The sequence below is a fragment of the Gymnogyps californianus genome, chromosome 5, assembly GCF_018139145.2.
Source record: "Gymnogyps californianus isolate 813 chromosome 5, ASM1813914v2, whole genome shotgun sequence".
NCBI classification, from domain to species: domain Eukaryota; kingdom Metazoa; phylum Chordata; class Aves; order Accipitriformes; family Cathartidae; genus Gymnogyps; species Gymnogyps californianus.
The window spans coordinates 60,496,436-60,522,285 of NC_059475.1; the positions used below are offsets into that span (position 1 = coordinate 60,496,436).

Sequence of the window (25,850 nt, forward strand, 5' to 3'; positions counted from 1 at the left end):
AGAAGCTCCTCTTGCTTTTCAATTAACATCTAGGAGATCAGACAGCATGTTGATACAGCTCAGTGCCAGTGTGCTAGGTTCTAGCTAAGGTGAAGCAAATCCTGCAGTGATTAATGTTTTTTCCCTAGCTTGTTTTCCTCAGCTCTGTAATTGGAAAATTGCTAAAGCAGGTCATTTGAAGTATGTGTAGTATCTTAGGAACTATAACTTAGTGATCATAAATTTGCATTACAAATGCATGTATAGCTCCTTACCTGGCATAAATTTTCAATCTGAACCACTTATTAACTATACCACAACTCTGACCCACCCTGTAATCACTACTGGCCTAGTATCTGTTCATTTGAAGCTCCATTTTCTTCTAGTTTTTATTCTCTGTTCCCTTCTGCATGGTTTTGGTTTTATGTAAAGAAACAAATAGTGAGTTCTTTCTACTTCTCATTCATTTTTCTGCAGTGAGGAAACACTGAAAAACCCATACAGAAATGATGAAAGTGATGAAAGAATCAGCTAAAACGTATCAAGGGAAGATGCAACAACAAGGAAAACTGTGGAAGGTGGAAGAAATGTCAAGAATGCATGAAAGACAGATGTCACCATTTCAAATTGAGTAATGCTATACCTGCCTTTTTCAAAAAAGCTTACAGAGAAATAAGACTGGTAATTTTACTCTACTTATAGTAGGTATAGCTATTAAGCAGAAGTACAAATTTTGAAGAAATTAAAGGCAACACAGTGTTTGGAATGTTTACCATCAGCAGGTAAGGTTATCAAGCTCCTGAGTATTCAAATACAAAGTATTTAAGTTATGGCCAGATACTGCAGTCAGAGAGATTGAAAAGCAAAACTTTAATCAAGCTGAAAGACTTAAGATGTTTCAGTGAAGTAGTTAAAAAGATGTACGTAAGCATTAAGTCATTAAAATGACTTAAGCCTCTTAATCTTCTCAAAAGCAGATTAGGCTAAATTTAAACAAAACATGACATGAAGTCCAAATTTGGTTTTATACACTATGTATCTTTGGTACAGAATTCAGTATGTACAGTTCTGAAAACTGATTTTTGTAAGATAGTATAGGTTCCTAGAGTCTCCTAAATACAATACTAGCTACGGAGTTACTTTAACAGCTATCTGCAAAAACCACTAATGACCCATCCTAGTAATACATATATTACTTCTAAATTATCAGGAAAAAGGAAAACTCTGAAGTCAGTTAAATGTTTGTTTATGCTCATATTAACTGCTGCCACAGTGCGTGATTTCATTATTCCCTTCAAATTCTGAGATTTTCATAAGCTCAAAAGGCAGATGAGGGCCCATGTAATATCAATTTTCTCATACAATATGCGCATGTTATTACTTACTCCTTTGCAAAATTTGTGACTAAAGGAAGAGCCTTTCAGAATAATTCCTTAGCTCTGCTGAATATGAAGGACAAAAAAAGATATTTGCCAATAATATACTTTTTAAAAACCTCTGTAAACGTTTTGCATGGTGTTTTAGTAATAATACAGCTTTTGCTTTTCAACTTTGCAGAACTAAGAACTCTTTAAAAAAAAAAAAGTAAGGTTTTAAAAAGAACTTTTTGTACCCTTAATTATTGCACCACAAGTTGACAGAAAGCTGAGAATTAAGTCCTTACACTTGGTGTATTATTAAATGACATTTTAAAAGTAAATGGAGTATTTCAAAAGTTCTAGCCAAAAAAGATATATTTAAAAAAAAAAGGCTTAATACTATTTTAAGAAATGTTGGCTAATTCTATTAAGAATTTTAGTTATAGAAATTTGGTCTTTTTCAAAGTACTATTGAAAAAGTTTCACATGGAACTTGGAAGAACTGTAGAAAACAAAAAATGCTTATTCTAAAAGTTAGGTTAACAATACACTCCAGCATACTTTGTCCAACATGTTTAATTCCTTGTTGCTCAATGGGTTTATTCTGTCTCTAATTACAGCAGATGGATCAGGTACAGTTTTAGAATTAACTTCCCTATGGTTGTAACTTGCTTCATTTACAGTAAAAGATGACGAACCACCAAATTCATACTCCAAGAAGAGGTCTTTAATGATGACCAGCACCAGAGGACTCTGAAACAAAGACATGATTTAGACTGTTCAAACAGTAGAGCAAATAAATTCAGGAATGTAGTTCAGAACCTAGAACAGACAACTGTATCTACATCTGAGCACAAGAATTGGCAGATTCAACTGCCCTGTCAAATAAAACCCTCAAACTACATACATAAACTTGGCCGATACTAAAAATCCTCTTTTGCAAGTTTTAAAGCACTATTACAGGCAAACATCCATTCTTCCTCAGTTTTGGTACGGTTCTTTCTAAATTAAAGTTTATTTATGCTATTATCCTTAAGTCTATTGGGCAGTATTTTCACTAATTACACATTTAAAAGTGTAAATAACATTTGCATATACAAATTCAACTGGGAGCAAATGGGCTGTCTATCATGGTACAGAAAGTTAACTGAGATATAGCGGCTCATGAAAAATTAAATTCCAATGTGATGTCAGAAGAAACTGTCCATAAATATCTAAACACTACTTTATAGAGGATATAAAAATACAAGTTTAAACTTCTTAGTTTCTTAACAGCTAAAATAGCAGCTACTCTTGAAATCATGCTGATTTAAGTAATTCCATTAAATGGTTTTTACTATTAAAAGAATTCCCCCCCCCCCAATCAAGGCATACAACTTTATTCTACTCCTAAAACCTATGCAAAAGACAATTTGAGACCGAGGTAGCACCTGTGCAGACTCACAGATGTTTCTAGGTTATAAAACCATCAATACAACCAAAACTACATATTTTGAAGTAGTCTTCAAACTTTCTACATCTGTAACTTAAACCCCAAACTTATGTAACATATGCTGAGCTAATTTTTACTGCACTCATTTAAAAAATACAACAGGGTATTAGATAGTTAATACTTACTATCTGCCACTGCTTTTTTGCCTGGAAAAAGAGAAAAAACAAGCTGAACAATGACAGTTTAAAAAAATATTTCCCATTTATTTTTTTCAGATAAACTGCAATTAGATTACAATACTTATAATTTGCTAACTTGGCTTGAACAAGATTTAAAAAGTGTACAACATGTACTTTCCATGGTACAGGTCAGTAAACATTATCTTGATTTTTTTTAAAAGTTGTTTGTTTTTAATTAACCAAGACTTGATGCATTTAGAAATTGTAGCCATCAAGACTCCTACTGTAATTCAAAAGAAATGTATACAGAATAGTACTATTTTACATAATATATGGATATATATACACATACAACATACGGACGTGAACTGAAGTGATAAGAATAGTTTGCTTTAAAATCTTTCTTTGTAAGTAAAATAGCTTATTTTACATTCCCATTGTAATTGTTCTCCTAAAATACTGATTCACAGTGATCAGAAAAAAATAGATGGAAAAAAATTCTTCACAAGGAAGACAGTCATAAGAGATTGTGCAATCTCCACCCTTGGAAATATTCATTTGAATTATGAATAAGGCCATGAGCAACCTGATCTAACTTCTTTAAGCAGTGGTTTGGACTAGGTGAGCTCAAGAGGTCCCTTCCAATCTAAGTTATTCTACAATATACTCTTCTATAAATGTATGTATTATTTGCAAAACTGTTCCCCAAACTGCAGAAAGGGCTACAGCTGTTAAAAGCTATTTTCACTTTAAAATAATACTTAGCATACAGTTGCCCCATATCAAGGTTTTGGCCCTCAAAACTCTACACCAACACATCTATTATCTAAACCATAAATGAAAATAAAAGTGGCATGACATGAACACAAACTTGAAACAGTCTGTCAATTTTGAATTCTTCTTGAAATTAAAGAAGTTAAAGCAAAAGCTACAACTTTTTTTTTTTTTTCCTCTCTGTTCAACTACTTATATTTACTTAAGCTTGTAAGTGTAGTGTAACAGTTTTGGACATGCTACAAGTTATTTGGACAAAGCCAGAGAAATGTTGAGGTAACATCACTCAGCTGTTCCCACAGCAAGAGGTTCCTTTCCCTGTCAAGTTTGTCTACAGTTTATAACATTTCATTGTTCATGACAGCTAGTAAAGGGTTTGACTTGGAATTTTTTCAGCATAGCCTAAATTGAAGACACCATAAACTGTTGTACCCTTCTGTTTTGAGGGACCTGGCCCACTCAAATGTATTATTTTTACATTAGATGTTCTGTTTCTTCCTCTGAGAAAGTGATCCAATATCACCAAGTAACACACATTTTAATGTTCAGCGATATACCTCACATTTTGGGGTGCATCAGCCCAAAATAAACTAAGTGCTTTAATTTTCACAAGTTCACATGGGAAAACCTTTTAAAAACTGTATTTTTTTGCAGACATTGAACAAAAACTCAAAAACATAAGGATTCTAAAAAAGTTTCTAATCAAAGTGAGTTCTAGTTCAGAACAGTCTTGCATTCCCCTTCAGGACAAATCTACAGCAAAAGCCTCTGGCTATGCGTTGCAAGTTAGATGTGTGTTTTTAAAAACAATTCCTATGTTACCTAATCTTCATAATGTAGGCACAGTTACACTGGTATTTGAGTATTTTTTAGTGTAACCTTCTACACCGAGTATGTTAAAACTTATAAATTTTTATGGCAAAGATCTAGCCTTAAGTAAGAGTGTTAATTTCTTATTTGCTGGATATTTTCAATGACTGATTTCTAACTGTTAAGGATATTCTCATCGATAAACCTTATCTGTAAAGTAACAGCTAACAAAGACTATAAAGTGTAACTTACCACCATATGAAATTTTGTAATAGACATAAGCTGTTAATGCCACACCAACCCATATTTCTTGGTATACGGTTGTGAAGTAGAATTTCATGGCTCTCAATGACTTTGGAAGCATGGTCTGCACCATCTGAAAATTATAAGAAGGTTTGCCATGGTGAGTTTTGCAACTGTGTTCTTACCTGCTATATTTTTTATATATATACACGCATATATATATATTTATGTATATACGTACTCCTGATATATATCAGCAACAGTTTACAGGTTTAAAAAAAATCCCCAAACATACAAAAGTACTTATTCCAAAGCAATGAAAATTCAGAATTAAGGTTACAATTTATGGGCTAAGACAATAAAAATTAATAAATTACAGCTGAGGAAAGGGTTCAAAGGTGACTCAACAGGGCATTTACAGAGTAGCAATAGCTAGGCTCCTCTCTCCCTATCAGTGACAGCTTTTTTTTAATGTTTTCGGATTATCTCAGGAGGAAAGCCTCGTTTCAGACAAGCTAGAGAGGCTCCTTCCTTGCGCTACCAAGTTAGTTTCCCTCCCTCCCCCACAGCTGTCTCTCCCAACATGGTAATTTGTACTCAAAACAGCAAAATAAATGATGTTAAGCTACTGAATTAATGATTTATCATGAATATTTTACTTTCAAAATATGCCCCAAGAGCAAGAAGCCTATTGATGATGTTTGCCTTTCTATGCAGCTTTGTTAGACAAACAGAAAAATACAAGATGCTTTAAAATAAAGCTTACCCTAACTCCCATACAATGTTAGTACACATTTGCACCACTGTCCTGGTTTCAGCTAGGACAGAGTTAATTTTCTTCCTAGTAGCTGGTATAGTGCTGTGTTTTGGATTTAGTAGGAAGATAATGTTGGTAACACACTGATGTTTTTAGTTGTTGCTAAGTAGTGTTTATACCAAGTCAAGGATTTTTCAGCTTCTCATGCCCAGCCAGCAAGAAGGCTGGAGGGGCACAAGAAGCTGGGAGGGTACGCCACCAGGACAGCTGACCCAAACTGGCCAAAGGGATATTCCATACCATATGACATCATGCCCAGTATATAAACTGGGGGGAGTTGGCTGGGAGGGATGGATCGCTGCTTGGGAACTAACTGGGCATCGGTCAACGAGTGGTGAGCAATTGCATTGTGCACCACTTGCTTTGTATAGTTTAATTCTTTTAGTATTACTATTGTCATATTATTATTATCATCATTATCATTGTTTTTCATTCCTTTCTGTCCTATTAAACTGTCTTTATCTCAACTTACGAGTTTTTTTTCCTGATTCTCTCCCCCATCCCAGGGGTGGGGGGGAAGTGAGCGAGCGGCTGCGTGGTGCTTAGTTGCCGGCTGGGGTTAAACCACGACAACCACATTGCACTGAAATACTATGTCCTACTGTCTTACATACAGCACTTCACCCCAATAAAGTCACTATTTACACTTATTACAACCCAATAAAGTCAGCTGTATACACATATAGACAGCATATGAAAAACCAGAGTCCCAAGAAAGAAAAGCAGATTTAAACGTCTATGAGGTAATGCTTACTTATTTGCCATTACTAAATGTAAAGCATCCTTTGGCAGGCCTCAAAGAGAAAAGGATGCAAGGGTAGCCAGTGTTAAAACAACCGGAAAAATCTAGGTGCTTCTTAAAGAATGAAAGCATCTTCATGGTAATTAAAGTATAATTATAAACAAACCCACATTTATCTTTATTTGTTTATGGACAGGCATTTCAATCAAATTTATTATTGCGGATAGATTTCCTGAAAGTGTGTTGTGCTTTCACCAATACTATTAAGAACACTGCACCTTCCCCAGAGTTTCCAGTATTTGTAGTTTCAGATGAATAGTGCCACAATAGCAGTCATTCTGCTATAGAAGCATATCAAGACATAGTAACAAACAAGGAGATTGAATAGAAAGGAAGGAAAGGATTTTCCAACCACTACAAAACACAGAGAATAAGCAAAGCTATTTCCAATTAACACCCTGCTAAAAGCCGGCAGAGACCTTTCCCCAAGGCCTCAGTGGGCGCGACGCTGTTCAAGCCTTTTTTCTGAAATCTATCCGGAATAACGCTGAATTTGCTTTCTCACTGACCTCCCCGCCATGACCCCACCGCAGCCCTGGGAACCTGCCGCCCGCCCGGGGCCTGACCACACAGCTCCTTCAGCGGGGGGGGGTGGGGGGTGTAACGGCAGAGCTCGAGGGCAGCTGGCCGCGCCTGCCGCGCCTTCCCCTCCCTCCCCCCCGCCCTTTCCCAGGCTGAACCACAACTGTCTCCCCAAGACACCCCTGAGCCATGCCTGCCAACAACCGGCAGGGCTCGCTTGGGCCGAAACCCACCGTTAGAGCCGGGAGCGCGCGGGCCGCGAGCGAAGGTCACCGAGCGGGGATGGACTCCGCTACCGCCGCGGGGGATGCTGGGAAAGGACGCGCCAACGAGCGAAGACCTCGAACTAAGAAAGGCGCCGTCGCCGCGCAGCGCCCCCTATGGCTGCGGAGGACAAGAGCACCCTCCGCACCTCGGCTTCGACCGGCCAGCCCGGGCACCGTGCCGCCATGCCTCTTCCCAACCCAGCTGCCGCTCCTCATGCCCTGGAGTGCGCGGGGGAAGCAGCCTCGCTCAACGTATAAGTCCCGTCACGTCCCTGCGCCGCCTCAGCCGCTCCAGGGCCTTACCCGGCCCTCACAGAGTTCATGTCGCTGTAGGAAGCCACACGCAGTCCCAGGCTCCCTCTCACCAGTGTTTTTCCCGAGTCTGCACCTCACTCCTGCTTCCTGAGAAGGGAGCACTGCGAGTGTCCTGCGCAAGGACAATGCCGGGAAGGGCCTGTCGCGAGTCATTATGTAGCGTGTCACTTAAGAGAACAGCCTGTCCTGGAGGACCGGGAGGCACCCGCTGGGTCAGATTCAGGAGGGCTGAGGCATCTACGTGCCTGTAGGCCACTTCCTCCGGGCGACGGGAAGGACAGGGTGACCGGGATTCCAAAGCAGCTCTCAGCCGTTGTTCTGTGGGTGTGAGGGGGAAACTGACTGCCCCGCGCCTCTCGTGGCTGAGAAGGGGGAGTGAGCCTTGTCCTGGGCAGAGCACAGGAGCTAGCAGGCGAGACCGCCGGCCGAGTTGCCGAGCTCGCCGCTCGGGAGCCTTCTCAGCAACGAGAGCAGCGACCTCCCGACAGCTGCGGCGGCAGAGCGAGGCGCCTGGCCCTTGGGTCACGTGCCAGGGGCGGGGCCGGGCCGAGGGCGGGAAGAGGGGGGGTGGAGGCGCGCGCGAGGCGCGAGTCGTGGTGCGAGGCGCGGGCGGGCAGGCAGGTGCGTGCTGCCGCCATCATGCTGCGGAAGCTCACGGGGGAGCAGATCAGCGACTGGTTCACCATCGGCAAAGCCGTGACCGCCGTCGAGTTCTTGGGCGAGGAGGCGCAGGCTGGCACCCTGTGCAGTCCCACCTGCCGCGCCCCTGGTCCCCTGACCACACGGGAACCGTTAACGGCTGCGGGGTGAGTGCGGGGTGCTGGGCCTGTGCTCTTCGCAGCTGGGAAATGCTCCTCACGCCCGGGGTGAAGGGCTGTCTGTGAAGGCACCGGTGGCCTTCCTTCTCTCGTGGGTGTGCCCGTGGCCCCGGGTGTGCAGGGCATTTGCTGCGGGTCTGGAGTGCCCCCTCTGGCTCCCCCACTCTGCATGGGCTCGAGGTGCTGTGGTTGTTGGATTCCTAACACCCTTGATAATGTTTGTGGCTGTAGTCCAGGTGTGGATAGATGTGTTTTTGTGGGTTTAATACTTCTCTCTGTTGTCTTGATCATCACTAGACATAATATGTGTAGGATTTGCTTTCTCTAAAGTGCATTAGTGCTGGCATGCAATTGTGGCAAGTGGTGTTGAAAAACTGCAACAGTGTTGGAAAAGACCTGGTTTATTCTGATTCAGATGTGTAGCTTAGAAATTTTGGCAGTGGCAAGTGATAAATAAAATGAGATTCAGGAGTAAACTTATTTGTTCATTAGGGAATAATATTCTTACAGAGTGTGTTTTTTATGCATTTAAGTATTAAATCAGTGAGCACCACTAATGATTTGGCCTGATCTTTTTTTCCCTCATAGTCCCTTAACAGTATTACTGGCTTTTATCATGTTGTTTTCAGTGGCTGATCTTTGAATGTCAAATAATTATTTTACAGTACATAAATTATTTGACCAGTAGTTTCATGTTATTTGTAACTAAGTGCTTTTCATTTATACCAAAGCTTGTAAGCAAATAAATTGAATAATAAGTGGGTGTTACCTACCCTATACCTTTCTTGGTAAGTTTAATTTGTTATTTACGCTACAAATTTGTGAAAAACTGACATTTCTTATCTGTTCTTCTTCCTTCTTCTTATGTTCCTCTCCAGCAGTTGAGATACTGGTGTCACTTACAGCAGATGTTCTCAGTTATTTTCAAATTGAATCTTTCTGTTTGTGTCCCTATAGGAACTTTTGTTTTCTCTGAACAGCAGTTAACAGTCTGTTTTCCTGAATGGACTGCTATGTCTTTTCTAACTGAACTGTGTATGTTCATAGGTCACAAGAGCAATCTGAAGCATTTAAGTTACCAGGGTAAAGCTAGTTCAAGGTATATTGGCATGTCACTCCTTGGATTTGCTTTATTCTCAGATGGCAGAGTTTACAGCCGAGGAGGAGAAACGTATGTGTATTTGCATAGCAGCCAGGTACATTTGGTTTTCGTTAGTGTCTGGATATTGAAAACAAAAAAATACTTTCCCCTGGATGCTGCCTAAACTGGAAAACTGGAAGGTGTTGTAGCAGTGCATAGTAATCTTGGTATTTAGGTCAGGTTTGGTTAGTGTATCCGTGGTCACTATAGAAAAGTCTTTTGTATGCACTTCACATACTAAAGGCTTTTTCAGAATTAGCTGGAGGTACAGTCTAGAGTGAAAGTTTTGTTGTTTTTTTTTTCTTCCCTTCCATATGGTGTATAGCAGTATGGATCGCTGTGTTTCAGGAACTCTCTTAAAGGGTGTACATTGGCTTCTGAGAAAGAATGAACCTTTTGCCTAACGTCTTAACAGCAGATATCCTGACAATTCAGCAGAGACTGTTCAGGCTATCAGTTTCTGTCTTTCCTTCAGGGAAAGGACAAAACTGGCGCATCAAAATATCTATCACCTCTCGTCCTTTGATGTAAAAGTGCTGCCATTAGCATGCTCTGAATCTCTGACTTAGAGCTACTGGTTTTTATGTGAGTAGCTAAAATTTTCCAGAAGCGACCAGACGGAATTTTATAGTTTCTTAAGGTTATTAACTGTGAGTGTAATTACTGAAACCAGTACGTACGAGATGTCTGGGACTTCTCAGTCTTTAAGTGCCAATAACATTTCTGTAGTACTTGGGAAGAGTTTGACAGGAGATTCTTGATCCCAAGTGAGCACTAAACCACTGAAATCTACTAATTCACACAGGAGAGATTAGCAAGATTCATCAAGCCTTGTGTGCCTAGGCAGAGGCAAATATTTATATTTGGTTAGACAGATACCTCTTTCCACTCAAAAGCCTTAGCAGATAACCTAATTGTGGGGTTTGACAGTTGTGTTAACAGAGAGAAGTTATTTTTACAGGTTGATTTTTTTTTTTTGTTGTTGTTTTCCTTTTTTTCTTTCCCATCTGAGAAAGAGAGAGAGGGGATATGCATCCTAAATAGCCATTTATGTAAGTGTGGACAGAATTTCTCATCATTAGACAGGTATAAAATCTTTGAGCATAGGTGATAGGTGCATGTATGTGCTGCTGCAAAACGAAAAGAACCTCTGTAAGAAGGTGTGTTTGCTTAGCTGTGTTTTGTTTCCATATATGCTTCTGTTTCACAGTTCTGGGAATGTGCTTACATTTAGAGAGTTTTTGCAAAACTTGAAGAGTCTTGAGAAGGTTTAGATGCAAGTAGGAAATGCTTAGATTTTATTCACTGGCTTCTTAAGGCGTTTGAAGAGCTGAGAACAAAAGAATTTTTCTCCTTTTGAGGCTGCTTGTAGCATAATAGTCAATTTTAATATTTTCTTCAAAACTCTTGGTTTGTTTCTTGGGAAAATCAAAACCAAAATTATTTCAAATTTTTCAAATGCTTATTTATATTTATTTCAAGCCGGATATACGATTCTTGATGGAGACTGTCTTCCTACTTCTTTTGTTTAAATTTCTATGTAAGAATGTGTAGGATTAATACCAAATTGGTAACGGTAATTACAGGTGTGTTATTGCAAGTGTGTATTTTACACACTTGCAATTTTTAGATCTAATGGGATCTAAAAGCCTCACGTCTCCCTTAAAAAGAGATATAGAATGTGTTCTCTTCCTTTACCAATAATGCCTCATTTTCCAAGGCTTTTGAGATTATCTTATTATCTGAACTACCTCTAGAATAGCAGTATTAGTAATTGAGCTTGTTAGGAAAAGATAATAGTTCTCAGAAATTGTGGCTGGAATTTTGATCCTTAAATAGCTCGTTGATTAACTTTTTAATTCCACTGATTATGTTTAACTGAACGAAAAGAAATTTAGATCCTTAAATTCTTCCTTATTATCAAAACAATTGTGGTTCACGTTAAAACCTTTAAATAAAGGCTTAAGTGTGGAAAAGGTGGTTATTCTCTCTTTGATTTCTTGCATTTCATAGGTGTAGCTTTCACCAAGTTAGCCCTTTTTTATAGCCAGCTTATTTGGCTAAAAATATTGCATGCTGTTTGTTCTGCCTGACACCTGTGCAGGTGGGCGACATTGCTGCCCTTTGAAATTATTACCCCTCACCTCTCTTGTCACCAGAGAGGTTTGTGTTGGCTGCCTGCCTATGTCAGAAATAACAGCTGGGTTAGTGTAAGGAACAATATGGTTTCAGATCACCTCATGCAAATCATGTAGGCCATAAATAAAAAGTGCTTAAAGCAACAGTTGAGTTCTCAGCAGTAATCTTCAGCAGGGAAATGATGACTGGCCTATACCAGATACCTATAGCAGCCATGTTACTGCTATCTGTTATAGTTGAAATCTAAGTGTAAGCTAAATTCCAGAAAATTGTGTGTCTTAGCTGGCGGACTGAGGTACACGTTCTTTTTGTAGCATGTTGCGGTAAACCTAGCAGATTTCTTTAAAATACATTTAACTTAGTTTGTCTTCTTGCTCTTACACCTTTGCTTTTTCTATGCTTTTCTCTGCTTTTTAACTAGGGAGAGAGTACCTAATACTTTCATCAGATGAAAGTGCTCTTATTCCGTAAAGTTACCTCTCCTGTATTTGAAAAAATGGACAAAGTGAGGTCTTAGTGGATGGCATTTCCTCAACCTATGGATAATTTTTTTCCTTGTACCCTCTCCAGTTCCGTTTGGTTTCTACCTCTCCTTTCCCTCCAAGTGTGGATGCTAGAACTGGATGCAGTAGCCTAGTATCAGTTTCATCAATAAAACATGCACATAAAAGTAGGTAAGCCTTTTTGTGCATTTCCTTAGCATTGCATTGGGACTTAACATTGAATTGGCTATGATGCCTAGATACATTTTTTTACTATTGTTCAGTGACTGCCTTTTAGCGTATGTTGTAGTTGATGGTCCTTGTTTCTGGACTTAGAAGACTGCATTTGCTTATATTAAAGTGAAATTTATGAAGAATGGGTAAGTTGTATCTGTGGTCATCTTGCGGGGGGGTTTTTTGTTTTTGTTTTTCCTACCCCTTTTTGATGATCATAAAGGTAAGTGGACCTTGCATGTTTACTCGTCTACCATTTTCCGTGAACTAAAATTTGGAAGCTAAATTTTTAGGGCTTTTTTCACCTATTTTCCAATAGAAAGCTGTGAGGGTACCATTTTAAGAAACTAATTTATGTGAATTGCCATTGCAGGAATCTTGCATGTATGACCAAATAAAGATTATTTTCTGAAACCAGCATTGTGGATGTTAATTCTCAATGTAATATTAATTCTGCTAACGCCTTTTATATGCTCAGTACCTGTTACCCTCTTTCCTATGGAAAAGGTACTTGAAGTTTAACTCTTTGGGGAGCTTTATCACTAAGGAAAAACCTTTCTTTCAAATCATTCCTGCCCTCCTGCAGGGATCCATGTCTGGACTGTTTAGAACTGCATGAAAAGAATCTGATACTCTTTATTCTGCATCAATAGAGCAGAGTAAGTTGAGGTCAACACTTTTGTTATTTATCCACAAACTGACAACTGCACAAAAGGAGGACAAAGAGTTTATACCAGCTCTGAGTGCAGATATAATGAGTTTACACACGCTTGTGATGTTTTGTGTATTTAGTTTATGGAAAGTGGAGGGACTGGTTACTTTTGGTATTGAGCTGCAATTTTTTATTATTCTAAACCTGTAGGAACTGATTTACTCTAGTCCTTTCGTGCTTTGTCAGTTAGGTGTATGCAAGAGTTCTGATTGTTTCACCTTCTGTGTATATTATGTACCACTCTTCTGCATGAAATATTCTCTAGATCATAAGCTTTCCAAAGGTTTTTTATAATAGTATTTTTATCTTTTATAAAAATACTGTGCCATTTGTTTCACCCAATTTATGTTGCATTATTAGTAACTTCTTTCTTGGGAGGGGGATACAACTGTGGAGCATAAGGAAATATCTTTCAGTTGTATGTTACCAACTTGAGGAAATCTGAATGTCCTCTTCGGTATGTTTGAAGAAAATATCAGAGGAAGCAGTTTTCCTCCATGTTTGCAAAACAGTGCATTTTGTGAATTGGGCCATGTGAGTCTTGTCCATTTTTTATGATGTGGCAGACAGATTAAAAGGAAATCTGGAGATGAAGAGGTTATGTAAGACGTGAAAATTTGTTACATACAGTGATGGGAGCCCAATTGGAAATGTAGCAAACCGAGTTCTGGCATATGTTTTCATTGATTTTCTGCTCTAATTGTCTGCTGTGACCATAACTGCTACGTATCCAATCAGTCTTGTAAAACTTTATTATGAACCCACAGTGATATATGATGGCAACTGAAAAACATGAAATTTTGTTAAATTTAAAATGATCACCTCTTGCCTTGGAAATGATCTGTTGACTCTTTTGCTATTCTAGAAAAGTACTGTCTGATTTGATCGAAACGTTTAAGTTTAATGCAGCGTTTGGGTGTCAGGATAGCTTCCAATAAGTCAAATGAAGAAGTACAACTATTTGAAATAAAATAATTCATTAATTTCTTGAAGAATAGAGAGCTAGTTGTTAAATGCCATTAAATAGCCTATGTTTTCGTTTAGTTTTCTACCTTCACAGTACTTCAGCACGTGCAGAGTACAGTTTGGAAAAAATACAGAAACAGAACATGCAGCATGTTATAACTTCTGACATTGTTTTCATTTTAGAACTTACTCTTCAAGTTAAGAAATAACTATTCGGCTCCAAAAAGTATTTACCAGTTTATTTGGTATACCTGATATTATATTAAACCATTTATCTTACACAGTGTAAAGTTCCCATAGAGCCTAAAAGCTATATGACAAATACAGAAGTTTTTGCCTAACACTTTGTGGATTGATGCCTATTTCAAAATATGGAAAGCAGCCTTTTCTTGTTTAAATACATCTAACTGTATATGGCTAAAAAAAAATATGCTTCAGAGTTTTTTCAGAAACATCTACATTTTTGGTTAAAAGGTGCCTTCAAACACAACGTTTTTAAGGAACTATAAAGGTAAAAGGAGCGTTCATATTTAAAGTTTGTTTACTGCATACTAGCTGTAATCAAGGATTTTAATTTCTGAACTTGGAAAAAAGGGGAGCATGTCACATTTCTTATTCCTATGTTTGTGGATGGCAATCACAAGAAAGGAATGCAAACAGCTACATAGCTTTTTGAAAGAAACACAAACCAACTTAACTTGATGGGTAGTAATAGGGTAGATTCCAGATTCTATGAGAGAAGGTGGGAAACATGCTTTGTGTGTTTTTGTCGACATAACTTGAAACGGTGGGGATTTCATCTTTGTCTGATTTGTTAGAACTGTCTCCAGGCAGGCTGAAATGTTCAGGGCAATTTGTATTCCATGCATCTACCAGTTGATCTTGTTGGTTTTCTCTCTCAGTGGTAGTAAGAAAATCTTTTAAAACTTGCTTGAATATGTAGACTATTTCCCAGGGTAAAACATCATTTTCTGCCAAAACTTCACGGAATCTAGAAACAAACAAAAATTGAAATCTAATCATCAGCATAGAAAACTCTTCTGTTTCCTCTCTGGTCTTTTGAGGGGAGGGGAAGGAGGAGGAAATGACTGCATTCTGGTGTCATTTATTCCTTGCTGCAACGTTTCCCCACACACATCCCCCAAAAGATTGAGAGGAAGAGAACTCTAACAATGCACTGGATGTGGTCCAGCTATTATGAGGATTGAAAGCTATTGTTATTGGGTGTGCTTTTTTTTTTTTTTTTTTTGGCCCATCTGGGTAACTTGATTTAAACTGACTTTGCCCTTAGGTATATTCTGGGCTTTAAAAGGCACGTAGGCTTGTTCTGTCATTTCTATGTGTCCCTAGAAAATGTATTTAAAATACAGGCATAGGAGAATTTTTCTTTGTAAAATGTGGGGGGTTTTGTTTGTTTGTTTTTAAAAAATGGGATTTTTTTTTTTTTACACTGATTTGCTAGTTTTAGAAGCTTTCAGGTATTTTGGACAGTGAAGCTGGGTTTCTGCGTAACAGTGCATTGCATTAGTGCTTTAATTTGATTTTTGGTTATTGGGTTACTATTTAATAAGTATTGGGGGTAAATAACAGAGGAAAAACTCAAAGTATTGAGAGGTCACATGTTTAAGCATGTGAGACTCCCCTTGTTTTGGATCAGACCAGGAAAATCCTGATTTAAAAACTTCCTTTGAGTACAACATATTAAAGAAAAGATGTAATCTCTAAAACACCTGTAAAAATGTGTTCCAGTTGCTGGTCATTGTTACTTTGGAAGAAAGATCAGAGCCAAATACAAGCTTCAATTAGGTAGAAGAAACATCTTACTTATGATAGAGTACTCAGAGAAATATGAAACAATTACCTGCTGAGAACAGTTCCCATCTGGCAAGGCTGGATTTGTGAACACAGAACTTCGAGCTGCCGTTGCTCAGTAGCGGGAATTGTTGCTTGAGGGTTTTGGTAGTTCTTCAGCCAGTTGTAATCCATGCCAGTCTTCTGGACTTTTTGTTCATTTTCAATCTCTTGCACTAATCTTTCACGCTCTTTCAGGTGCCATTTCAATTCCCTCAGTAGGGTTTTTGTAACTACTTCTGATCCAGGATATCTTGTGGGTTTGTAGGAATCATTTTTTGACCATTTCATCCAGCCAAAAAGTGGCATTTTTAAGCTGTGAGGTAAGAGGGGAAAAAAAAAAAAATTGCTTATTTCTGTCCAGCCGATAGTTGTTTATACCTGTAGACTTCCTTCTTAGCAACTGAATATTTAAAGGAAACTTTATTAATGATCCTAAAATATTTTTCAGTACAATATAAGTCGTGATAACAATAATTGCCAAGCCATAATTAAATCTGACAAGCCTTACATTTTATAATATTTTCTGTCTGTTTTCTGAGTTAACATAACTATGTGAAGTTTACAGCATTTAAAAGTGCATATCTATCATCTTAGGAATGTTTCATTTTTTATCCTGGTAGTATATATGGTTTAAAAAAAACCCAAACAAACAAAAAAAACCCCAAAACCAACCAAACAAGAAACCCTCCCAAAACAAAACAACAACAAAAAAACCCCCAACAAAACACAAAACCCCAAACCTCCAAAATTTGAAGTTACCTGTACATTTAAAAAGTGATTAAATAAAGTTAAGTGCTGGAACCCTGCGTGATCTGTTTTTAAAAGTTCTGTATCAATTCTTATTTTGAATAAATTCTTGTTTACATAACCTGGAAACAAAAATCTGGCTTTTAAACTGCAGTTTGTTACAAATCATGCAGACACAAGTATACTAATTGGAATAAAATAACATAAATTACCTTTGCAGTTGTCTGTGAACAGTGTTGTTTCAGGTGAGTTTGCTTGAAGGTCTCTTATTCTAGCATATCCTGTTTCCAGGCTGTTACTACTGCTGCAAGAAAACAAGGTTTTTTCTTTTTTCTTTTTTTTTTTTCATTTACTCAAGCTGTGCTTAGAAAAATGACTTTCTGTACTGAATATGACAGTTTAAGTTTTTCTGCTTTTAAGGTTCTTTTTCATCCTCTGTACCAGAGAAGTAGTAATCCATTTAACCTAACATGGTCTCTCAAATACTTTCTACAAAGTCCATTAAGATCTCCTACCTTTGAATTGAGTTCTGCCGATGGCAGCAATTTAAAAAAAGATGGTAACAATTTCAAATGCTTGTTGATAAATCCATCCAAAGGTATTGTTGGTAGTGAGATGAATAATGATAGTCTGAAGCAACTACAGATGTGCTTCTAGCTAAAGTTAAGGCTGTCGTATGATGTGATGCTTAGCTGTGCATAGCTGTAGGTCAGTTTAGAGCTGTATTTTTATGCCTGTAGAGTGCTAAAAATAACTGTGTTGCTTTTATCATCAAACTAAACTTTCGGGCCATTGAGATGCTGGAAGACTTTTCTCCCATTAGAGGGGGATCAGGCTGTTCTACTGTCATTTTTAAACAGCTAAGAATAGTCTTTCTCTAGTAAAGAACGTCTAAAGCCTTTGTTAAATGAGTGTTGACAGAAAAAAGCTATTTGACAGTTGCTCAGGATTATGTTGCTATATTAAATACTTCTTCCAGATGAATTTCATCAATCTCATGGTACTACACTTTTTCATTACTGTGCATAGCTGTTAGCATTCTTAATTAACATTTCAAATGTGTTTAAAGAAGCCAGTCTGTAACACCTATGGTGTGCCATGAAAGACACATTAATCTAACTAAAGGAACAGAATAGTAAGGAGATGCAAATTGAGGTCAAACTGATCTAAAAAGCCCAGAATTGTAAGTCTTACCATAGACTTTGCTTCTCTCTCAACTGGCTGTCAGTTGCCTGCTCCCTCTTTTCTTGATGAGTATTTTGAGCATATCCATTTTTAAGATTCATTTTCAGGGATGGCATTGTGCACATTAAAGGTCGCTGAAACAGCCATTTTCTGTTCCAGTTATCTAGTCTCTTCCTATTAATCTAAACAGTAGGCATGGTATAGAAAATGCCTTCTCTTCTGCTCGCTCTTGTTCTAATGACTGTCTTTGCTCCTGTAAGTATTTTTCATTCCTACTTTTTTGCTTCCACTGGTGTGTTGAACTGTTGGGAGAACAAGGGTTCTGTAAATTTGTTCTAGATGTCATACAACATAAAGGATGACGTGTATGGCTGTTATTAAAGCTGATATTACTTATACATTGGAAAAATTCAAATGTCAGTATTAATCCTCTTCAGCTGGAAGGCTTTCACATTGCATTGTATGTGGTACTATGAAAAAGGAAGGGAGCTAGGTTTATGATGACAGAACTGTCCTGACAGATTTTCAGATGAAATTAAAATGCTCCTTGCCACCTCCTTTACAGCACAGTTAACGTGTCACCACTTTTTTCCGCTGTATCAAATCTGAAAGTAAACTGCTGTACAGTATAAAACCATTGTAGTGTCTGCAAATTAGAGATGCATACCAGAAGGTGTGCAAATTAAGAAACCTACAACAGTTTTTGGTTTTGTGTTTTTTGGTTGTTTTTTTTCCCTAATCTTTGGCTGCATCATCAAATTTTGTGAGGCAGGATACTGAGAATGATATTTATCTTTGCATTGGTAGGAGAACATCAAAGCTGAAAATTTGTATTGCTTCTTATTTTGTATGCATTTCAGATCTGTATTCAGGAAGAGATGACTGCTAATGTGAGGCTGGCGTTGGGAACTGGAACTTAAAAGTAGAGCAGTATTTTATGCAGTTGCTAGCCAGTGGTTAATCCTGGAAGCTTTGTGGAGAGTTACAGTTCCATCCAACTATCCCTAAATGTACTCGTGGTTCTGCAGTGCTGTGTCAGGATGGAAGTTTTGGCTTGACTTTGGTTGATAGTGGGTCTGTTCCCTGAAGGCATTACTGAGTTTGTCTATTAGTAACTAGAGTTATTGTTATGATTTAGCTTGGGGGGGAGGCTATATTTTGATTCCTCTCATTAATTTTTAGGCAGTCCCTAAAATTACAATAATAAAATTAAAAATGGTGTGAAGTCTTTACTACTTATCTTTAGGTTTCTTGCTTTTTCTTTTTCTTTTTTTTTTTTTAAATGTTCTTTGACTCTCTCATTATTGGAGAAAAACGCTTTGGTCTCCTTAACATTCATCTAGCAATCTTGTGCTTTCCTTCAGTGTGTAAATTCAGATAACTCAGATGCTGTGTTTTTAAAAGTGATTTATGGTCTTAAGTTCTGAATCTCTCTTGTCTTTGGCATTTCATCTCATTACTCACTTCCGTAAATTTTCTAGAAGTTTCACTCCTAGCACTTCTGTTTTCTTTCTGTAGCATACCAAACCAATATTTTTATAGTTTCAGTTTCCCTTTTTTGAATTTTTCTTTGCTGGTATTAGTGACTAAAACACATTATAATACTCGAGTGAGACCATAACATTAGTTACAGAATGATGAGTAATTTTTGTCTGTTTTAATAAGCCACAATTTACTCTGCCACTGCAGCAGAGCAGTTGTTTGCTAATTGATTTTTTTTTCCTGTAAATTAACCCTTATTGTCTGTGTGTGTAATATAAAACGTAAATTGAAGATTCTTTGAACTTTTTTTTTAAACTTTCCTTCAACCTCCTCCTTTTACTTTGTTTTCCTAATTTTTGAGGCAAGGAATGTAATGAATTCCTAAAGCATCTGTTGTTTCTATAACTTAATAATTTTCTTTGAACTGCAGTGAATGATATCTCCTCTTATGTAGGTAAATCGAAAAGTGTGTCTTTTCATAGAAGCATTTCTTATGCTTTCTCTTAAGATAACCATTCCTTTCTGTAGCATATTTCAGGCTTGTTTTCTGATGCTGTTCTCAAATTGAACTGAGGGAGCAGCAAGAGTTGCTGGAGCCAAAGTGCAGATTTCATTTCATAAATCAATTCAGACAGTTTTAGTGGTCTTTCCTTTCTTGCTATGGCAGGTCCAGGTTCATCAGCAAAGAGCCTTATTCCGAAACAATGGCCTTATAAGAGCACATGCTAATTGAAAATTGGTTGGGTAAGTGAGCAAATAAGGGTGGCAGCCAGTGGATAAAATGGGGTCTCTTTCTTTGCATCCCTGTGTAAGACACACAGGTTATTCCCTTCTATTTTGAAATGGCTTTGTACAGAACAGACTTTTTTAAAACCTTGGTGATAGCTTATTTTTTATCTTGTGGACTTCTTGGTACCAAAAAAAAATATATATTCCAAAGTGTCAATGTCTTCCTCTTTCTCCTATACTTATTATTCTCCACCCAACCCCAGGTAAATGGGAGGTTCACATCAAACAGTTCTCACTTTTTGAACTAATTGTCAATTCTACCAGTTTACAAAGATGTTTCTCACTTAGCCAGTTGGCTGGGAGACTGCATAACCTGGTTTGTGGAGATGATAGACGAGGGGAGGAGAAAAGAGGAACATCTCACTTTTCCTCTTAAGAGAGTACAAAATACTTTTTCTAGCAATTCCATAAGCAATAACTAAATGATTGTATTGCACTGTGTGTATGGTTTCCACTGCAGATTACTCTAGCTGTGTAAGTAAAATACTCACATACTTCCCAGAAGCCTTTTTCTGAAATAACAGTAGAAATGGAGGCCTGTGGAGAAGCTCTGATTGCATGACCATGCAGCTAGATGTATTGAATTGTCTCCTGTGCCTTCAGACCATATGAAGAATAAATGCTTCACCGTAAGAGTGGTTGAATAGAGCTAGGCAATCTAAAATAGAGGTCTGCATGGTAGAGCTTGTGTATGAGGAGGCGGTTAAACTTTTGCATCAGTATGGGTGAGTGAAGACAACCACACATGAAACGATGGAGCAATCTAAATGCATCTCTGCGATAGTGATTCTGCTTTGTTGTGATGAGGATTTCTTATGGGTTATGGTGGATATATTTGGTTTCCCCATGGCTTTTAGCTGTGCTGGTTTCATGAAGTTTGGCTTACAAATACAGAAGTGAGGAATCATTGAGGTAGCTTAACTTACATTCCTATAGTTATGTGAGTACACAAAGTAAGCATAATTTACATGAAATTACTCTAGAATAGATTAATATGGAAAGGTGTGGAGGTTTTTCCCTACTGGCTTCAATAAACATAGGCATAGCCTCTAATTTAGAAGGTGATCGTCATAATGACTGACTATGGATCACCAGTCAGAATAACGAGCATGCCCTGGTGCATGTGGCAGAACAGTTCCTACTGAGGCCCCGTGCTCTGTTTATTGTTTTCTTTCACCCTTAAATGAAACATGAGGCACCGTTCCACTTACTGCTTGATTCATTCTGGTTAGTAGGAGGCATATTTAGGGAGTCCGTTACTAGTTCTTACTTGACTGAGGGAAAAGGAGTGTCCATCTGGTGTGGTATTAGTACGTCATCTTTAAAGAATTCCTTCTAAGACAGCGCTGCATCCATGGTGGCAATTATGTTCTGGGTATGTTTTGTACTGAAGAGATGCATCTAAACCCAGCACTTGCTGTGAGAACCCTCAGTTTCAAAGTGGTTTTGTTCAGCCACATGTGTGGCTTCGTGTGAAGGCATGGAAGTCCAGTTCATGGCTTTAATCTTTAACCTGAAAATGTCTGGTAGTCAAAATGTCTCATCTGTTCTAGGAATTCCTCTTTTGCCTGTTCCTGTTTGATATCACAATTGTGAGGGGAAACTTGATGATTAAGATATTCTGGAATCAAATAACTGGTGTGAGGCTGCAAAGATTTAGCGTTTACTTAAGTAGAAGTACTGCTTGCTTTAAAAAGTTCTTCAGGGTTAAAACTTTTGAATCTCTCCTTGTCAATACTCTTACAAATTTGTTACCAACTAGGAGCCCTCAGCTCTATGTTGAAGGCATAGCACAACTACAGAGTAAGAATATTTACATACGCTTGAGATGTAAGTACAACAGACAACATGCGGATTTAAATAGCTGAAACTTACCACAGGGAAACAGAATGAGTAAACATGGGATGCATGTTCTGAGGGTGCTGAATATACCTGGATTTTAGCTTTGTTGATACAATAGCAAAGCGTAACTCCAAAGGAGTACTTGAAGAATAACAGCGAAGTAGTTCTGTGGATGTTTACAGGAACCTTCCTCTAGTATAAGCAGTAGCGTTAGAGAAAAGTGGGTTCTTACTTGAAAATCATCATAACTAACCTTAATACCAGCTACTTTAGAAGATGGGACTGTTTATGGCAAGGTAATATTTCTTAGCTAAAAAGAGGTGACAGAAAATGTTTATTTTATCCTGTCTGATGCTTTCTGAAATCTCTTGAAAGCTTTTTTAAAAAAAACTTATCTCTTTAGCACAGGAAACTTAGATATTTGCATGATGTGTGGTTGAATAATTTTTACAGTCTGATTATGACCTTTCAACGCTACTGTAATAAATAATTTGCTGTAATGCAGAAGGCATATTCTTGAAACAAACTTATTCTTGCAAAATCTGCAATTCTCACAAAGAATAAAAGTTCTCTCGCGATCAACTGTTTTTCCAGTGTAGTGTTTCCTTGTGAACAAGTATTGTTCTGTAACTGTATTCTGGGAGAAAAAAGCTGCAAATCCAAGTCAGCTCTGAGTATAGCAAGAAGACTGTAGTCTTAACGTACATGTCTTAACATCACATACGCAAAGGAACTTCCTAAACTGACAACCAGGTCCTGTGATAAAAAAGCAGTCTAGTTAAACCTGGGGCCACTACTATGTCTATCTGAAATAAGTATTGAATTTGTAGTTCTTAGTGCTGATTGAGTGTGCTGTTGGACAACACACTTTTTTTTCACAGAAAGCCGGTTGTTGGTCCTGCACAGCAGTTAGATCTCCTGTCTTCTTGTGCCATGGGGCTGTGCTTTTGAACTGCCTCACTGAAGTGATTCTAGGTAAAAATGAAACAAACCTTTCAAAAACACTTCCATTTAACCAAATATTGTACTAATGTGAGCAACAAGGTGTGACAAATGGTGAGAACAGGTGGAGGAGAAGCTTCTTATTCTTTACTTTGGAAGATTTTATGGCATCTATACCATCTGAGATGCTACTGACTCTTGCAATTGAAAGAGGCAAGAAGTATAGCTCTCTTTGTGAATGAGACTGATAATGACACACCAAGAAATTACCATCATAATTCTTATTTGACCAAAAGTGTTGATAGCAGGTCATAACCATTGCTAGCTAGCTAACATTTCAGCACATTAGCATAGTGGTGTATGTTCCACATTTCTTTGTTAGCATCTGTGGGTAATACAGTCACATACTATGGTTTGCTGCCTTGGATTTTGTGTGAAGGGCTGATACTTTATTGTTGTGGGTTAAGCCCAGTAGGCAGCTAAGCACCACAGAGCCCCTTGCTTACTCCCCGCTCACCGCCAGTGGGATGGGGGAAGAGGAATGGAAGAGTAAAAGCAAGAAAACTTGGGGTTCAGATAAAAACTGTTTAAGAAGTGGAAGAAGAGAGAAAGAAAACAAGTGATGCAAAGGGAGTCACGCACCACCTCCCACAGGCAGACCGATGCCCAGCCAGTTCCCGAGCAGTAGATGGCAAACCTAACTGAAACCCCCTTCTTTTCCTTTTTTATTGCTGAGTATGACAGTATATGGCATGGAATATCTCTTTGGTTAGTTTGGGTTATCTGCCTGTTTGTGCCCCCTCCCAACCTCTTGCGTACCACCCAGTCTATTCACAGAGGGGGGCACAATGTGAGAAACAGAGAAGGCCTTGATGCTGTGCAAACACTGCTCAGCAGTAACTAAAACATTTGTGTTTTAGGAGTATTGTTTTGGTCACAAATCTAAAACACAGTGTCATGGAGCTGCTATGAAGAAAATTAACTCTATCCCAGCCAGCCCCAGAACAGTTACATAGAAAGGTTACCAATGCTACCAGTCATCTGAGAAAAGCGAGATTTCATTTTTGTAGCTATCCATAGCTAGCAAGTCAGATGATTTGCTTCCACTTATAAACGCAGCCCCACTCTTTGGATTTAACGATCAACTTTGCAGTGCATTTTTCTTTTGATTTTGATAGAACAACTTGCTGTAGCTGTTTCGGGCTGCAGACAGATGGTGAGTTTACCTTCTCTGATTGCTTCAGACAGCATTTGACTACTGCTTTCGCTTTTTAACAACTATGAACAAAACTTGCCATGAGCCTACACAGGAGGTGTCTTGGTAAGACTCCTTGTTTGGTCCTTTACTGTGACGGCTAACAACGGTAATAATTCTCTTAACAGTGTTGACTGACAGAAAGTTGTGTAAGCTATCATTGTACTTCTGTTGCTGTGGTGAATAAAATCAGGACATGTTTGAAGCTGATTTCTTCCAGTTGGACTGTCTGTAGCATTAGTGTCTCTGGTGCTGGTGACACTTCACTAATAGGGGAGTTACAGGTGTCAGTTTGAAATTGAGGGGATCTTGCATTTGATACTAGTCTTCATGGGCATTTTTTAATTCAGCACAGTCTCTTACTTGCATTGTATTTTATTCAGAGATTTATTTAAGCTGGATTTTACCAAGTTGATAACCAAATGCTTTTGTTTTCATGTTATGGGGATTTTTTTTTTTTTTTGCTATTTGGCCAAGTTCCTTGCCTCTTTTTGGTTAGAGGGAAGGGATGAATTTTTAAGTTTTAAGGAGTGTAGATGCTTTGTGAATGTTGCTAAAGGATGAGAAACAGTGCTTGATAGTGGAAGTGTACTTTTGGTTTAAATTAATAAATATGAACACCCATCTAACTTCTAATTCATAACTAATTATAATAACATTAATTACAGAATTAACTGTTTGATGTGTGGTAGAGAGGTAGTTGCTGTGTGGCATGTCACCATCTGCCACAGGTAACAGCTGCCCTCTTCCAACCATCGCTATTTGAACTATAGCTGCAGAAAGAGGAGCTCATCAACAGCTCATCTCCAAGAAGAGTCTAGTTCTTTGAAGCCCAGCAGTTCATCCCAGTCTCCCCCACTGGCATAAAATCCCAGAGCAGTAGACAGTAAATTTGAGGATTTGGGCTGTTTCATCCTGGCATTTGTGGTGGTTGTTTTTCTTGGATTTTAACTGTGGGTAAGGTGGAAGACGGAAGGTCTTACAGAGCTATTAGTTTGATGTAGAAGAAATGTTTCTGAGATGTTGAGTTTATATAGTCCATCCAAATCCAAATGTTTGCATTTGAGTTTTTCAGGATTTTGCAAAGTAGTTCTGGTGCACTCCCTCTCTCCCTCTCCCCCGCTAGTTAAGGTTTTAAAACAGGAGCTCTGAATAACTGCTGTGAGGAAGAGCAGTGCAAGCCTTTAAGATGCCTATATGTGAAGACTTTGTCACTAAATCTAGCTAATTACATTTTAGAACAGCTCTCTTGAGTGGAAAAAAGCAGGCACCTCATTGATTCTTAGATTCTTAAAATAATCTGTAAATCACTTTAAAATCTGTATTTTAGTATTTAATAGATTTCACTTATTCTGAATTCTATTAATAATCTTCTGGTTTTGCAACTGAAACATTATGGATTTTGAATGACAGTACATTATTTCTTTAAAGTTAGTGTATTTCTGCAGGTAAGACCAGTCTTCTAAATGTATGGAACGCCAACTGCCAGTTAAAAGGAAAGTAATTTTTAGTATGTCCTTCAGTAAACCCAGTGGAAGGTTATTTGCTGTCATGGCAAATGTTCAGTTATGTAAAGTGTCACATTATTTTAGTTTCAGAAAAGAGGCTTTGAAACAGTCTACTGTATATATCATACTAAAATTGTACAGCAAAATATTGCTCTGTATGCTATAAGGCTAAGTGTTTTTTCAAGTGATTTTCCACCTCCCCCCCGCCCCAGATCTCTAAGTAGGTGGACAGTTTGTGTGTGTGATAGAAGCCATGA

The 25,850-nt window shown here is 38.2% G+C and overlaps 3 protein-coding genes across 5 annotated transcripts in view; 1 reads left to right on the plus strand and 2 right to left on the minus strand.

Moving 5' to 3' along the window:
• Positions 1 to 825: 825 nt before the first annotated feature.
• On the minus strand, positions 826 to 7,301 carry ATP5MJ (ATP synthase membrane subunit j). The gene is made up of 4 exons (XM_050896924.1): positions 7,150 to 7,301; positions 4,785 to 4,908; positions 2,955 to 2,975; positions 826 to 2,090 (listed from the first exon to the last, which is right to left on the minus strand). Exons 2-4 carry the CDS (start codon positions 4,906 to 4,908, stop codon positions 2,065 to 2,067), a joined length of 171 nt encoding a protein of 56 aa, XP_050752881.1. The 5' UTR covers positions 7,150 to 7,301; the 3' UTR covers positions 826 to 2,064.
• An 825-nt stretch (positions 7,302 to 8,126) lies between these two features.
• The window catches only part of TDRD9 (tudor domain containing 9), an 87,543-nt gene continuing 69,819 nt past the window's right edge, over positions 8,127 to 25,850 (plus strand). For all 3 annotated transcript variants that reach the window (XM_050896920.1, XM_050896922.1, XM_050896921.1), the window contains exon 1: positions 8,127 to 8,303. In XM_050896920.1, coding sequence (XP_050752877.1) covers positions 8,137 to 8,303 — 167 coding nt within the window. In that variant the 5' untranslated portion in view covers positions 8,127 to 8,136. The remainder of the gene's footprint in view (positions 8,304 to 25,850) is intronic.
• On the minus strand, positions 14,683 to 16,149 carry RD3L (RD3 like). Its single transcript, XM_050896923.1, has 2 exons — positions 15,851 to 16,149; positions 14,683 to 14,980 (listed from the first exon to the last, which is right to left on the minus strand). The coding sequence occupies exons 1-2, from the start codon at positions 16,147 to 16,149 to the stop codon at positions 14,683 to 14,685; spliced, it is 597 nt and encodes a 198-aa protein (XP_050752880.1).